This window comes from Poeciliopsis prolifica, unplaced genomic scaffold (assembly GCF_027474105.1).
Source record: "Poeciliopsis prolifica strain line A6 unplaced genomic scaffold, Auburn_PproV2 SCAFFOLD164, whole genome shotgun sequence".
NCBI classification, from domain to species: Eukaryota; Metazoa; Chordata; class Actinopteri; order Cyprinodontiformes; family Poeciliidae; genus Poeciliopsis; species Poeciliopsis prolifica.
Window position 1 is genome coordinate 211,601 of NW_026562539.1, and position 17,019 is coordinate 228,619.

The 17,019-nt window shown below is 39.2% G+C and overlaps 1 protein-coding gene across 1 annotated transcript in view; it reads left to right on the forward strand.

The window, feature by feature from the left end:
- Positions 1–2,066: 2,066 nt before the first annotated feature.
- The window catches only part of LOC129356303 (uncharacterized), a 31,278-nt gene continuing 16,325 nt past the window's right edge, over positions 2,067–17,019 (forward strand). The window contains exons 1-12 of the mRNA XM_055025889.1: positions 2,067–2,299; positions 2,604–2,727; positions 3,280–3,416; positions 3,494–3,660; positions 4,196–4,391; positions 7,066–7,319; positions 7,400–7,485; positions 7,588–7,649; positions 7,994–8,232; positions 12,658–12,847; positions 12,931–12,966; positions 13,047–13,167. Of these exons, the coding sequence (XP_054881864.1) occupies positions 2,604–2,727; positions 3,280–3,416; positions 3,494–3,660; positions 4,196–4,391; positions 7,066–7,319; positions 7,400–7,485; positions 7,588–7,649; positions 7,994–8,232; positions 12,658–12,847; positions 12,931–12,966; positions 13,047–13,167 (1,612 nt within the window). The 5' untranslated portion in view covers positions 2,067–2,299. The remainder of the gene's footprint in view (positions 2,300–2,603; positions 2,728–3,279; positions 3,417–3,493; positions 3,661–4,195; positions 4,392–7,065; positions 7,320–7,399; positions 7,486–7,587; positions 7,650–7,993; positions 8,233–12,657; positions 12,848–12,930; positions 12,967–13,046; positions 13,168–17,019) is intronic.

Consider the following 17,019-nt stretch of genomic DNA (forward strand, 5'->3'; position numbering starts at 1 on the left):
AGGACAATTATTTACTCTGCAAATCAACGTCAAAGTTACAGTTAAGATTGTACCCTTACGTTTCTGCTTAAAGCAATTTACTGTTTGGGGAGAATTACAATAATAGCAGCAGTAAATGTTAAATCCTCTATTTTACTGAAAAAGAGGAAGGACTGAATTGATTAGCATGCAAGTAAGTATAAAAACACAGATTCATAAATATATAGTCTACTTAAGATAACAGGTATCAAGCATAAAAACACACAAGGAAATATTAACAGTTCCTTTTTATTACAAAAATTAAATATCACATTAAGTTTGATTTAGTCAAATGAAGCCTATCGTTTCTGCACCTGAGCAATAAATGTGCAGATAGTTTAGTTCAGGGATTGACATGCAATATCAGTCTTGAGCTGACACATCACACGATGCAGCAAAATGATTTAGTTAAGCTCATAATGTCACTTTTTCCAACGTCGTAACACAAACATATAATAAACATAAATAAAATAGCAGATAGGCGCGTTAGTTGGTGTTGATAAATATAATGATCAGATCTACAACCAGCCGTATATCGGTGGCTGTATGATATTTTCCTTTTAAATATATGCATATATAAACGTCTGTCACTTTGTACTATAGTTTCTGTCCTCTACTGAACTAAAAGTTGCAGTTTAACACAGCAGACATCTTATTTAGAAGGTGGCTGACATATACAGCTAACCTTAGTTTAATTGTAAAACATTCAAACAGAACAACAATAAAATAAACATACCAAACACTTTAGAGACAATTCCAGCAATTAACAGCTGTTATATCCTATATTCATCCGTGTGATCTAACATTGTAAATCAGCTTATTCCTTTAACCGCGTATGCTAACAAACATGCTAACAGCTAGCCGTAACCGTTCGGCTTTAGACACTGAACTATCCCATTTGATTTACTCACCTTTTGTTCTTCCATTAGTGCAATGGACGCTTCTGGTACTCTTCTGGCACGTAAAAAGTCGCTTAAATCAGACATTTTCTCCAGAACATTGGCTGTCCGCTACAACTCGCGTCTGTGTGGTTGCTGCTGGCGCCCATCAGTCCGAATTGTGACATTTTTTTTTTTTTTTTTTTGTCACAGATTTTTTTTTTTTTTTTTTTTTTTCTGGCCCACAATTTTTTTTTTTTGTCACAATTTTTTTTTTTTTTTTTTTTTCTGGACCAATTTTTTTTTTTTTTTTTTTTCTGTCACAGATTTTTTTTTTTCTGACACAGATTCTTTTTTTTTTTTTTTTTTTTTTTTTTTTTTTTCCCGGATATTTTTTTTTTCTCGGCCACAATTTTTTTTTTTTTGGGCCACAAATTTTTTTTTTCTTCTTTTTTAACCTATTCTGAACCACTGAAAAAAAAAATTTTTCGGACATTTTTTTTTTTTTTTTCCAGTGGCCCTAATCCTCTTCCGTACATATGTTATGTTAATATATTAATATGTTAATATGTACATGTACATATTACAATGTTATACTTGTTTTTTGTTTGAGGTGCTGCTGATAAACCAGTTGGAGGAGGGACTGGAACGAACCATTAATTTTAATTTTCGTTCCAAAACGCTTTTTTTAAAATTAATTAATTAATTATTATTATTATTATTATTATTTTTAAGAAACATAAATGCGTAAATAGTAAGAAGTCTGGATGTCGAATATATGACACCAAGGAGTACTGTCCTAATTCTCACTTTTTTTGCACGCTTGTAACCTGCGCACTCGTCTTCTGTGCACTTTCAGTCCATACTTCATAGAAGGGCGTAGGGCGTAGGGTGCAGTGTGCAGTGTGAGTGTTCTGGCCGGGCCTTTGAGTGGAGTGGCCACAGAAGGATGCTTGCAGCCGGATGCTCTTTTTCTCTTCTTGGCAAGTTTCAAAGTTTCGGTTCATCCCATCTAAAACACTGATACAAAAGACAATACAAAAATAATAAACAAACAAAAATCACAGTTGGTAAATGAAACAGATTAAAGAAAACAAAAACAAAAACAAAAAATGCAAGCGCGGATATTAAGACTTTTCTTTTGAAAATATTCTTACCGGAAGTCACACATTCACCGTCGCTACCTAAAGTCTTCACGGAACCAAATGCTAAAATTATTCATTGTTTAGTATCAATATATGTTACTTTTGATAAATCTGTTGTATTTTTCGATTAAGAGAGGGAAAACTGTTCTACATGACAAAGATTTGGTTGAAAAATGATAAAATACGTGCTGGGATTTGACCTAAAGTTGGTTTCGGTGTTATGAAGATTGTTGTTGACCGGACGAAAGACGTTCTAAGGTGGGAATGGTTATCAGTTGGAAACTTCTCCATTTGAATATGAAATGGCACTATGCACTAGGCAAGTGTAACACTAGCTAGTATGGACTCATACATTTGAACTACTTACTTTTTATTTATGTGCTCCATGGGTGGAACTATCATTTGTTTAAGTATTGTAAACATGGTAGCCTTTAGTGGAAGTTTTCTTGAAAATAGGGTTATATTAATGATATTTATCAACCAAATGCATGGCATTAAGAACTCACCTGCCTTGCAGTTGTAATGTGTTTAAGTAGTCCCACTTGTCTCGTCTTTCTTACAGATGCCTTCATTTGGGTTTCTGGATAAAGTGGAACATTTTTTTCAGACTGGAAAGTTTGGAGAAAATTCATCTAAAAGTTTAAAAAAAGGAATCAAAGCTGCCTGCAAACGATTCATCTACAAAGGTACTCCAAGAAGTATTCAGAATGGTGACAAAAGTGAAACTATTCATCTTGAAAAGTGCATTGCAACTTTACCCAATTTATTACAATATTAAGATAACACCTCAAATTAGATTGTCTAGATTGGTTAAAACTCTTTGATAACTTATTTCTTTTTAGTTTAAATTCAAATTCATTGTACAATAATTAACAGAAACATATTACCAGAATGCAGATTATGCCATTTGACAGTGCCATAAATTTGTGACAAAGATGGAGCCTAAGGTGTTAAATGTTTTATGAAAGGTAAGGTGACTCACATAAACACTGTAGTCACCAGCATTCTGTTAAAGTTTCAACACAGACTTGATTTGAGGAAAGTTTTTAAGTTGCTCACCAGTTTTCATAATGTACTGCTTTGGTTTGGTCTCTCACAACACTTGGGAGGGTTTGGGTTACATCTACCATAACATATAAAATGGATATTTTAAATAATACACCTCTATCCACAAGTCAAAAATAATTAAATCATTCAAACTAGCTGGGACTAAATCTGTAAAATAATCTCTCCTCCAGATGGCCTTTTGATGCGACCTTATCGAGGTCGCCTCCTTCGTGTCGTCAGAAGTGAAAAAGAGATTCGGGAGATTTTGACACGTTATCATGATGACAACAACCATGCCGGCAGAGAACGGGTAGTGAGAGAAATTATGGTGAGTGGAAATAATGTGTCATTTATCTAAAACTGTAGTAAGTGTTAAAAACAGACCTTATCTTCGTGTTTTTCCAGCTGATGTACTACTGGGTTGGAGTAACGGAGACTGTGAAGAACTGGGTCAAAGCTTGCCCAGTTTGTCACAGCCGCCCTCCTCCTCCTTTCCAACCAGCTGTTCTGTTCTGCCTGGTTTACGGTTGCGATGCCTCCAGCTACGCTTTCCCTGAGCTCACCTTTCACAGGTCAGACCTTTAACAATACAACAAAACATTTTCCTCAGCAATACATTCAACAGAATGCTAAATGTTCTCCATCAAAATCAGACGTCAATTAATTTAATTTCTAAAGAGGGATATTGAATGCATTCAAGTATCTTCAAAAAGTTGCTGTGGATGTGGATCCTGTAGGAAGAAATCGCCTCCAGTAGCAACCAGGCTTGTAAAGAATCTGAAGAGGTCTCTGACCGAAAACTGGAGCTTTTTGACAACAATATTCCACAGCAACATGTTCCTGAATACGCCATCATTTGTTGTTGAGTACGGCTAATCCAAGTCATTTACTCTTTCTGCTCCTTTAAATCTCTGTCTGGCCATGTGCTTTGAAAACTGGGCGAAGAGATGCATTTAAATCATTTGCCACTGTCAACATAATACTATTTGTATTATGTTGACGAAAAATCAAAGAGAACCATAAACTGTGTACACAAAGCTGTGTGTTGTTTTTTAATTCACTAAAGTTGTGTAGATGTGATATGGTGCTCTCCTTTGTGCCCGGCAGGTTTCCTAAGGATGAGGAGCAGCGGAAGAAGTGGCTACAGGTGGCTCAAAGGGACGAAGCCTCGCTACGCACCAACTCCTACATCTGCTCCAGACACTTTGAAATGTCCTGCTTTACACTCACTGAGGAGGGTCAGCTGGTGCTCTCTCCAGATGCTGCCCCAACCTTACTGCCTGTAACAGCCCATGGAAATGAGGTGACACTGCCGGAGCATTTTAATCAGTCAGGGCAGGTGACAGTAAAATAGATGCTAACAATGATGAGAGAAAATCAGTTTGACTTTCCTATACAGTTGTTATATTGGTAATAACATTTTTATGGTCAAAATCGCTGAATTCATGTGCTGCTTGTTGAAATACATGGGATCTATAGTGCTGAGCCCTACGACTACAAGAGTTGTTCTTCTACTCATTAAGACATTTGAAAATAAGGCCTGTGATCTGTCAGATCGTCATACGTGTAGCACAAACCGACAGCTATATGTGGCGGGGAAGTATATGCTGTGATTAGAATGTGCTTTTATTTAATCAGCAACATAACATTAGGAGTTATATCGTCATACACTTTGTTATTAACATCCCGTGTCAAAGGTTAACTAGTCAGACCATCATCAATGAGCAGGGAGGTTTTATATGGGGCATGTTTTGTAGTTGACTGCAGCTGCAGCCAGTCCCTGTTTTAAATACACTTTGAAACCATAACAATGCACGTATTTCCATCTAGTTATCATTGAAAACAATTTATTGACTTACTTTTATTGTACCTTATTGACAGCTCACAATGATCTGACAAAATACCAGAATAAAACCTTTCAAGGACTCACCTCCTTGTTAATCATCTTTATCAAAGCTGCAAGATTTTTCAAAATGAAAGAAAAATGAGAGAAAAACAAGAATATTTTCAAGACAAACTGACAGTGATATTTTTTGAGAAGGACAGGTGTTTGAACTTTATATGAAATTAAAGGCAAGATAATAGAAGAATTTCAATATTATTCTCTTGAATAATATTGAAGAAAATAAATGAAAGAACAGATTTTATGTCATTTATTATTATTACATCAGCCATAATAATGTGGCTGATGTCTCTTTTCCAAGAAATATCAACCAAGAAAACACTGAAACAAAACAAATCGGGGGCCTCATGTATAAAGTGGCGTGCGCACAAAAATGTGCGGTGTCATATTTAATGCACAAGTCAGCATGTATGACAATTAACTTTGCGTCAAAGTTTGCATAAATATAAACACAATTTTTACCGGTGTGAAAATGTGCAGCAGCCACGCAAACTTTTTCTATGAATACCAAACTACAAAGAGTCAAAACTCACCTAAATTCACAGAAATCTGACTCCATTCAGTTATTCAGACCAAAAAGCATCAAACTCGATGTTTTTCATGATTTTAATATTTTATTGTTTAAACATAAATGATGAAACTGAACTGCATTTGTCCTGAGACAATAATATAACACATAAACAAAGTAAAAACAATAAAAGAATGTGAAAACCTGGCTCTAATGTAAATAGTACTTTCCTCACGTTTTGTTTTATAAAGATGTAACACGTTTGTTTGAACGCTGAAGTGCATGAAATATATCTCTGGGATCATTTCATTCTCACTAAAAAAGAAAACAGGTTTTAAGGTGATCAAGGTGTGTATGCAATCACATGTGTATAAGTAGCTGCGGAAAGGTGAGCCGCTAACTGGAGCTTTGGCTCTGATGGAGAGCATTGCCACTGAAAGGATTCAGTAGGAGCTATTGATCAGAGATTATATTGATATGCTGGGAAATGTTGGTGATGGTTTATTAGTTTTATATTGCTCAGTTTGATCATCCTGGATCTCTGAGCAAAACTTAAAGAGCCGTGTGGTACCGATACCGGTCCAGCTGCAATCATCCTTCAGTGGAGCCGCCCGCTTTGTGAACGCACCTTATGGATATAAAGCATTCTACTATTTGAAATAAAGGTCCACCTTCCCACGCAATGACTCTCAGACACACTATCTGTCTTTAAATCCCAGCTGAATGCTCTGTTGTTCTAACAGGCATTTGCAGGATCTCTATTTATTGATTTAATTTGGATTTTTTTTTCTTTAAAATGTATTTTTATTTTTATTTATGTATGTAAAGTGACATTATGTGCTCTCAAAAAATCTTTTAGATAAAATATATAATAGTTATTATTATTATTACAACAATAAAAAACGTCCTTCAAACAAGGACATTGCCATGATTATTGCTTCACATGGTGGCAGCCCTCTGGGTTTTCATACTAATTTACATGATGTATTTATGGGTGTTGACAAAGCGGACCAGCAGCTGTGCTCTATTCCCCGCAAATTAGGATTTAAAAAGGAAAGATGTGCAGCCACGAGCTACATAACGCATGGCTTTATGCAGTCGATCTTTTTTTTTTGTGCACTACACTTTTCTAAGTTTTCCCATACACCAAGTTTTACTGTGAAAACTGTGGAAAACTGAGGCCCCAGATTTGTTAGCTTAATCTACATATATCTTTATAAGTTCTGCAACATATGGCATAGATTAAAGCTTTTATCAGTTAATTTCTACACTGAAATAAAGGGTTCAATATTGGATCTTGGATCTGAAGATCCAGTTCTGGGGGAGTTGTGCCTCATTGATCCTGACTGTCACCACACATCACTGAGTTTAATGATGTGTTTGGCATTGTTGGATAACATTAATGATTGCTCCTTTCTGTGGTATTAGATTATAGCACAGTTTCTCCATGTCTTGTTGGCCTTGTTCTTAAAAAAACTGAATATTAACAATGGTAATAAAAACAAAACCTGGATTGGACTTGGGATAGGAATGCTTGGTAAATCCATATTTGGTAACTTTGTTCAGGTGTCTGTGGAGTCAGATGAAAATTTCAGTTATTCCAACATGTGGAAAGATGAACTCAAAGAAGCCGCTGGTGCTGCAGTCATCGACCACAGCACTCATCCTGTCAGTCTGTCTGAAGCATCTATGCAGCTTCAGGAACATCAGTACTGCCTGCCAGGCCCAGCACCAGACTGCAGGGCTGCCAGAATAATGAATGAACCCCGGAGGAGGACAGCTGTTGAGCCAGGCTTCATTACTTACAACCATATTGCCAGGTATAACCATCGAATAACAACAGAGGACCAATGCAATGCTTAATGTCATTTTATCCTGTTATTTTTTCACCATACTGCAGGTACTTAAGTACCAGGGTACTACCTATGCAGGGCAAAAGAAGCAGGTCAGCTTTAAAAAGAATGGCCAAGCGTTTTGGTCTGATAGGTAAGTGGAGACAGCACCAGACTGGAATATCTCTGATTATTACATTACTATAATTATTTAATTTTAAAAGAAGCAAAACAGGGATTAAATTTTCTATTTCAGATGGACTGTTGATGTACACCAGAGTCTCTCCACCCCTCAGAGTACCACGCAGCAGAGAAGAGGTCATTTAAATTCTAATGGATCAATCAGTATTACAAAATACGTGGTTCTGTGCTTCAAAAAGGCACAGAACAACAAAGCACCAGACTGATAAAATATGTTATATATTTTAAACAAGAAAAGTTGCAAATCTAGATACATAATTATACAGCAACTCAAACCTCAAGTCTGAATCAGAATTAATCATGTTGTTGTTGTGCACAAAAGAAAACACAAAAAAATTTAAAATTAGCAACTCTTGAAGACAAGTTAAATGATTGAATAAAATAATAATAAATCAGTAATAAGTCCAGCATTTACAAAGAAGTGTAACATGAACAAAGCTGAAAGCTCTCATGTCTTCTAGGTCAATTCCATCCTACAGCAGTTTCATGACAACCAGGGCCACTATGGGCAGGGAATCTGCCAGAGACAGATCTCTAGGCACTACTACTGGGGTAGCCTGAGTCGAGACCTGGCCAGCTGGATCTCCAGCTGCCAGACGTGTGTGAACAGATCTAAAAGGAAGATGATTCGCTGCAGTGTCTCCAAGTGCACTAACCGCTGTGGCCCAGTGGAGAGAAAACTCGGACTTATTTTCCACAGGTATGACTTTACAGCACAACTAAAATCTCTTATCTCATTTATTTTTTTTGGAAAATCTTAACCATGTTGTGCTTTTCTAATTACCTTCAAAGTAGTTGTTTTTTCTGTATTTTTATTGGTGTTTTTGATCAGGTATTTTATTTACAATTGAACAGAACATTGATAAACTTGAACAGCAATAGGTAAAAAAAAATTTGACTTATAAAAGTAAAAATGGCTTTCCAAAAGTTGGTTGGGAGGAAAAAAAACATACAAATCTCATCAGTACCAGGCAAAATGTTGCCCATATCTGTAATTATCATCAACATGACACAGTCACATTTGTCGTCCATAGGCACGTTAGGGACAGAGACCATCTCAATGCAGCTCAATGTGCTAACTGTTTATCATCATTATTGGTGGCCACGATAACTAGCCTTAGCATTCATAGCATTCATAAGATCGCCTGATGGTTTCTTTGTAAACCATCTATAGAGTAACACAGAGAAGGAGGGAGGGTTTCAATATGATTCTCTATAAAACCTGAATTGTTTGAATTGTTTTTCTTTTGTTTAGATGTAATTTATTTTCTTACTTTAATATTGTCATGTTTTCCAGTCATCTGTAAAACATATTTCACAGTCATCTGAAGTCATCTCGGTGGTTTCCAGGCAGCCAACAATTGCCTCTAATAAGCTAAAGCACCTCTCGGATGGATAACTGACAGTGCCGAGATCTTCCTCTTATTGGTTGTTTTTGGTGGAGTTGTGTATTTGTGCAGAAGTATTTCTGCAAAGAAGCTATTTTTTTTATCTGTCTCATAGTGTACTATCAGGACATAGTAATAATTTTACAGCTTTAACAAATATGTAAACCTCCTCCCCCCAAAAAACCCAAGTTGTTTATAAAAGCTACATACTGCTGCTTCAAAAAACTCAATTTCATCACCGCCAAAGAGTTTGCTCACCTGATTATCATTATTCAGTTTGGCTGTCTAATAGTAATCCATTTTCATAAGACATAAGATTTTTTTGTTTTTATGTTTCTAGAACATAACAAAATTAGAAAGCTATCCTCAGTGATGAATAGATAAATAAATGAAGTCTTAAACAGTAGTCAGCAAATGGGTGTATCTGCAGGTTGGCAGCGGGGATGTAAGGTGAACAGCTCTTGGGAAAAGCTGTTCCTTAGTTGAATGGTTGTGCTCTTTTATATAACCTGTGCCATTTCCCAGCGGTACAACAGTGACCTGGGTGAGTGGAATCAGCAGCAATACAACTGGCTTTCGTTTGCAGTCTGCCAGTGTATATTAGATCCAGGTTTGATAACTGATTCCTCTTGATGCACTGGCCAGTTTTCACCATTTTGACCAAATCTTTTTTTTTTTTTTCCTGGTCTGCAGTTGCCGTACCACACAGTCATACTGAGGCAGAAAATGCTCTCTAGAAACTTTTTTTGAGGAACTGAGGAGGGAGTCAAGCCCTTTCAGTTTTCTGAGGAAGAACAGTCTTTGTTGGGGCTTCTGAGGTGATGTGGATGCCCAGGAATTCGATGTGGTTGTTTCTGTATTATCTAAAATCCTTAAAGGAGAAACATATTACTGAATGATTAGTTTCCAAAGAACAAAAAGCTATGGGAATAAAAATCATTTTAAAGGTGTGTAAGAAAAGTGCGATGAAAAGACATTCAACTTGAAATTGGTAGGCCTATCAGCAGCCAGAGTGGAAAACAAACTTTGTTCTGTGACATTTTCTGATAATATAAGAATTATTTTGACAAAATATATATTGCTGTAAAAAAATCATAACTTTATAATGAATTTGTGTTTTTGTTAATATTATGATATAGTGTAGTTGTATATCCATCTGAGATCCTCTTCTTGCAGGGTTTGCATGCTGCACTTTGTTTTTTGCTGGATATCTCATAATTGATGTATCCAAAAGAAATTACTCATGGGAGCATATCTGTTTTGAGCGTTTTTTCGTCTTTCATCCCCCTTGTTTTTTGACTTTTAAATCTTGTTAATTTGATTGGTTGTACTATAACTTATGCACACATACATACGGAGTTGTAACGTTAAAGCGAAATCAGCCTGAAGCCAAAATGCAGCCAACACAAGAGTAAGGTCCACCAAATGTATTTATTACAAAAAAAAAATAATGGTGTGGAAGGGACTGTACGAGGTGTGGTCACGCTGGTAGGTCAGGAAGGAGATATCCACAGGGGTCAGAGATTCAATTGGGGGGGGGAGAGTAGGGTGAATGGACAAAGGGAGGACTTGGGGGCCAAGGGGACAAACAGATAACAGGGACAAAATCCACCAATCAGAGGCTGAGTCATGAAATGATCCGGGGTCATGCACGGGAGGGCCACAGGCAAAGAAAAACCAGTAATCAGCAGGCTGGAGGCAGAGTCAGAGACAGGCAGGGTTCACCAACACGAGATCAGAATCTTCCAGAAGCAGAAGGACAAGGCAAAATCTGTGGTCAAGAAAGAGACAGGATCAGAAAACCAGAAAACTCTTTGAAACATGAGACAAGGCTTGAAATCTGTGACTGGGGCAACAGAAGATCTCACACTGAGCTGGTGATGAGCAGCTGTTTAAATAGGGAGCAGCACAGTGCAGGTGAGGGTAATGAGCAATCAGCACAGTCAAGGTGGAGCTGAAAGGCTGAAATCATGACAGGAGTGTCTGCCTCTGTTAATACATATTGAGTGTGATGAGTTAATGGGGCACACTTTATAATTATGTGTCTTAAACTTTGGATTTGGGTAAAATATCAAGTCTTTTCAAGTAAATGGGCTCAAGTCCAATTAAAGTCCAAAGTTATTGATGTAAAGTCCACATCTGAAAATGTTTTCCAGCTAAAATTAGCAAACGTTCAGCACTACAAGTTATATAGTATTTGGAAACCAAAAATCTGTGTTAACGTACCCTACAATGTTTGGGCCACGTGCTTTCCTCCAGCTTCAAGGCTGAAATCCTTCTCGCGACATTTGCAGCCGTCCTCCCACTGCGCCCTTTTTTGGACATCTCAGAAAAATCACAATCAGTTTGTAAACAAAAAAATTGAGCTCTCTCTTCTTCTTTGTTCTTCTTTTGTCACGGAAAAATAACAGCTCACGTTTGGGTCACACAGTAACGGAGAACAGCACATGGCACGTGGAGGAGGGGTGCTATACTCCCCACTGCCAAGAGGTGTCACCCAGATACAGACCGATCCAGGTCTGCGGAAACGGGATTACATCGTGGTAGAGCCGAGCCTGGCCGGGCTGAATAGAGCAGAGCTGCTGAAGTAGAGCCAGTGGAAAAGAGGCAAAAGATAACAATGAATTGATCAGACAGGCCATCATCAATTACAGAGAACTGAGAAATATTCTTACCCTTATGGAACTTTAATGAAGAAAAGGTGGAGAAGAGCATGGAGGGGGCAGGTGGAGGGAGACCAGTTGTTCTGTTTCCAGTTGATGTTTGTCGATTTGTTTTGGAATCGCTGGTTTCTGAGATGCAATGGGTTGCATTCTAATCAAATGTGAGTTAGCCTGTTCTCCTGAAGCAGTCATTTCATTGTTGTTATTCTTGCTTTGTCCCATATTTATTAAGAAAGGGTCCACCTGGTCTGAATGGATGATAATACTCCAAGAAGATCCTCTGGTTGTCAGTTAAGGTCACTAATCATTTGTTAATCGTAAGCAGTCTGCTATACCTTTATCTCCACATCATGCTGGTGGAATTGGTCCACTGATAAACAACTTCAGTTTTAATCTACATGTTTGTCCCTAACTGGATTGTGAGGGGTGTTGGTGCCTATTTCCAATGGTCAAGGACACCTGTTCATTGCAGTGCAACACAGAACAAACAATCATTCGCACACACACACACATCATGAGGTCTGACAATCATGTTTTGGGACTGTGGACTAAGATTCAAATCTCGGACCTTCTTGCTGCAAGGCAACAGTGCTACCAGAATTTCTGACTTTTGTTTGGCCAGATCTTTTGCTCCAATATGAACAATATTCAGCTGATCAGTGGTTAGAGAGAAAGTATTTTTTTCTATTATATGAGACACTGTGTCATTGGGGAAGAAGAGTACTTTTGTACTTATTATTGCGATGATGAGCAATAATCAGCATGAGCTTACTGCCTCATCGACAATAAGTACTTTTGGTATGTCTTCTATTTTCTTGGTGTTCACTTTGGGGGATGAATGTGCTGATCTTGCCTCACACCTCTTGATGTTTTAAGATGAGATTTATCAGCGGAATTCCCATGCAATAAGAATGTGGTATAGCTCAGGCTGGTCATTTTCCCCTTGAAAAGGAGAAAGTAAGGGGGATTATTTTGGTTTCAGTTGAAATGACTGACTCTTCTACCACACCTGTCGATGTGACCAATGCAACTAAACTGTAAAGACAAATGTTTTCTTTTCTCCTGAACATCCAGATTTCCTCTCCATAATCTGCCCCTGCTGTCTCAGTGGCTGAAGGCTTGCGGCCGGGGGAACTGGCATCCTCGACTCTGGTCCTCCATTTGTTCTGCCCATTTCACAGAGAAGTGCTACGACAGTAATGGAGAAAAAAACACTCTCCTTCCAGATGCCGTGCCCACGTTAAACATCCACAACAACTCAAAGGTGAGACATACAAAGGCATAGACGAGACTAATTTCTTTCATTTGAGCACATAGCCTGTAGCCGTTCTTCTTCTATCACCTCAGGCAGACGGTTTGACCTCACCACCAGCAGGGGAGGAGGTATGTTGCCAAGTGGGGGAACTTTTGCCAAGGACTGTATTATATGATAAAATTTTAATAATAATGTTCTGTGTGAATAGGCTTTTTTTGCAAAATATAATGCAGTGGAGCTCTACATCAGCAGACGCATTTACCCGCCTGGACTAACCTATGTAGAGAAGAACACCTTCAGGAGATTCTGCAAAAGATACACTATCATAGGTTAGTCAAGTTTTGGGATCCATTTTGTTTGACAACCTTTACACCAGATGGACTACTGCAACTTGGAAGAATAATTCAGCACACTACTTCAGATGATTAATGCACCTCTTTTAGTGATACATCTTTAATGTAGTAGGTTTGATAGAGCTGTAACTTGCCATAGTTATCTAAACTGGAACTGAGACACTCCAAACCGAATGCAGGTCTACGCAGTATAATATTCTTACTTAAGTAAGTATAGATCAGGAAATCATCTTGGGTAAACATAAAGATGTGGAAGACACTATGAGTGATGGGAAATTGCAGGACCTCTTACGATGAAGATGACACGAGTCTCTGGGGCCCCTCCTATAGTCAGGCCTGGAGGTGGGGGACATTGGTGAGTGCCTGATGGCGGGGCTTTAACCTGGATGAGCATAGCCTGAAGATGAAATATGGGTCTTTTTTCCCATGGGCACACCACCTGTGGGAGGGGCCAAAGGGATTGGGTGCAGTGTGGGAAGGGTGGTGGCCAAGGATGGGGACTGTGGGAAACCATCCCTTGGCTACAGAAGCTGACTCTCGGGACGTGGAATGTCACCTGTGGTGGGGAAGGAGCCTGAGCTGATGTATCAGGTTGAGAGGTTCCATCTGGAAATAGTCGGCCTCATCTCAATGCATGGCTGTGGTTCTGGAACCAGTCTCCTTGTGAAAGGGGCTGGACACTCTTCCACTCTGGAGTAGCTCATAGTCAGACAGGTGTGGAGCTGTCCACTTGACTACTACCTGGTGGTGTGTTGGCTCCAGTGGTGGGGGAGGATGCCTATTAACTCCCACCTCCGGGACAACTTTGAACACATTTTTCCAGAAATAGGGGACATTAAGTCTGAGTGGACCATGTTCTGCGCCTCCCATGTCAAGGCAGCTTATTGGAACTGTGACCAGAAGGTTGTTGGTGCCTGTCACGGTTGCAACCCTTGACCTTGCTGGTGAACATCTTCAGTGAGGGACAATGTCAGGCCAAAGAAGTAATCCTATTTGGCCTTTTTGACCTGTGGGATTCCAGAATCTGTAGTCCAAGTGGCATTCTACTCATATAGTAGTTCGCTACTTGTAAGCAAACGTTTGCTTCCGAGTAGCCTCTCCATAGTTCAGAAAGGCTATGGAGAAAGACTCCTTTATGGCTTTGAGGTGATTCTGATCCACCATCCGGCATCTCAGGAAGGGAAAGCAGTACAGCACCAACATATCTGAGTGGGGGTGGTTTGCTGCTGACCTCTATTTGGGACGTTGTGAACCAGAGGGCACAATACTTGGAAGACCTCCTCAATCCTACCAACATGGCTTTCATTGGGGAAATGGAGATTGGGGTCTCCTTGTCAGGCTCTTCAATCTGGTGGTTAAAGAGCTCCTCGGTGGCAAGGCCCCAGGGGTGGATGAGATTTGCCTAGATTTCCTTAAGGATCTGGATGTCATAGGGTTGTGTGGGTTAACACGAGTCTACAATATTTGGGGCACTTCCCCTGGTTTGGCACAAAGGGGGCCTGGAGGGTGTGCTCCAACTACATATTGGTCACACTCAAGCCTTCCTTTTAAGAATGTGGAGAGAAGGGTCCATTGGATAGTCGAACTTCAGATTCAGGAAGAGCGGTGTTGTTTTCATCCTAATTGTGGAACACTGGACCAGCTCTACAACCTCAGCAGGGTCCTACAGGGTGTGTGGGATTTCGGCCAACCAGTCTACAAGTGCTTTGTGGACTTGAAGAAGGTGTTTGACATTGCCCGTCATGGAGCAGGAATTTGGCAGGTGGATTAGCACAGTGACCACAGTGAAGTGGGCATTTTACCGCTTCACTGTGATGGTGCAGAGAGAGATGAGTCGAAGCTCTTGATATACGGGTCAATCTACATTTCTACCCTCATCTATGGTCATGAGCTTTGGGTCATGACAGAAACAAGGAGGTCAAGGATACAAGCAGCCGAAATGAGTTTTCTCGTGGGTGGCTGAGCTCTCCCTCAGAGATAGGGTGAGAAACTCAGTGATCTGGCATGAACTCTGAGGCGAGCCACTGCTCCTTCACATTGAGAGGAGCCAGTTGAGGTGGTTCGAGCATCTGGTTAGGATGCCTCCTTGGTGATGTACTCTGGGCACATCCCACCAGGAGGAGGCCCCGGGGAAGACCCAGGACACACTGGAGGGACAATGTTTCTCAGCTTGCCAGGGAACGCCTTGGGATTCCCCCTGAGAAGTTGGAACAAGTGGCTGGGGAGAGGGAAGTCTGGGCTTCCTTAGTTAGACTGCTACCCCTGCTATGTGACTCCGGAAAAAGGAGGGGTGGATGGTTGAATAGGTGGAAATTTTATAAACCGGTTGTATATAGAAAGAATAAAGAGCAGCAAAAGATTTGGGTCAGCAAATGATCAAAAACTGCATTTATCTTCAAACCGTCTGATCAGAGGCTTGAAATCACATATGGACACATATCTGACTTTGATCTAACTTTCTATTCTGATTCCCATCATCACTGAGGCAAAAGGTTTTTCTGTCCTTTAGTGATCAGGTGTGTTAAATGCACAGTGATGCAAAATTAAAAAACATCTGCAAAGTTGTGGGCCAACTGTGATATTTATTGATATTTATCTTCAGATATTATGATAGATCTTTTCATGTGAAAAAAAGCAAAGTGTAATACAATAAGCAGCTATGAAATTAAATGTCAAATAAAAAAACTATTTAAACTTCCATCTTAATTATTTCTGTGACATGGAATAGCAAGGAAAGGTGCACAAAGAGGAATGTGGGGGCAAGGTGCTTTTGGGTCCAGAGAGTTGTGCTAGAGCATGAGCAGCGTAACCACGACTGCATTATAGACAGTTGAGACATAAAGATATGTAGAACTATTGACTAACAGCAATTAAGACTGCTGTTTTTTGTCACAGACAGACCACAATTGAAAAAATATCCTTGCCCATAATTATGCAGTCAAGGGCCTTTTTGCTCTGCAGACCTGCCCCTATTGTACTCTGGTAGTTTTTTAAAAATATTTATTTACTGTGAACGAAGTATGACTTCAAAGGCGGGCACTGCTAAGTCAATCAAATTCCTGCTAAAGCTACCGAGGTGATCTCCTCGGACACCACTGAACAGTTTGATCTTGGTGTCCCGTTCCAGCTTTCTGTATGCACTTATCAGCAAGGAAACTGAGGAAAAAAATTACCTCAGCTTTACTTTAGCTGAAAAAAATTTTCATCTGAATGTCGTCTGTGAGATGGACTTTCATTGGTGCTCCTGAACTACCACTTGCTAGCGACACTAGATGCAGAAATCCCCTTGTTCAGAGACTTGCCAATAGAGTTGTTGCAAACAAATATTTTAGTAATTGAGTAATCTATCAATTATTCTTATGAGTTGTCAAGTAATTGAATAAAAAAAATGTGTTATGCCATTGGTAATATGGCATAGCACCATCAATATTAAATATTGCCAACATTTTATTTCAGAAATAAAAATATTGGTAAATCTGACTAAATACTGGTGTTACAATCGAATATCATTATCAGTTCAGTTTTTCATTTTTGAACATCCCTAACAGTTACTTTTCTATAATTTAACAATAACAACTCACTTTCCAAGTTAACCCTTTAGGTTAACTTGGAAAGTTCTACAAGAATCTGAAATTGTATTCAATCGACCGGTAGACCAGGGGACAAAAGTAAGAACGGGGGGCAGTGATGCAGGATATTTTCGGCACTGTCAAACTAAGAAACATGTCTACCATCCATGTACTGCCACGATGTGCTCCGCCACTCATTTGTTCAGACTGGGATGATAGGACATTTATTGTGCAGTTAATCAGTAAAGTTACACTTACA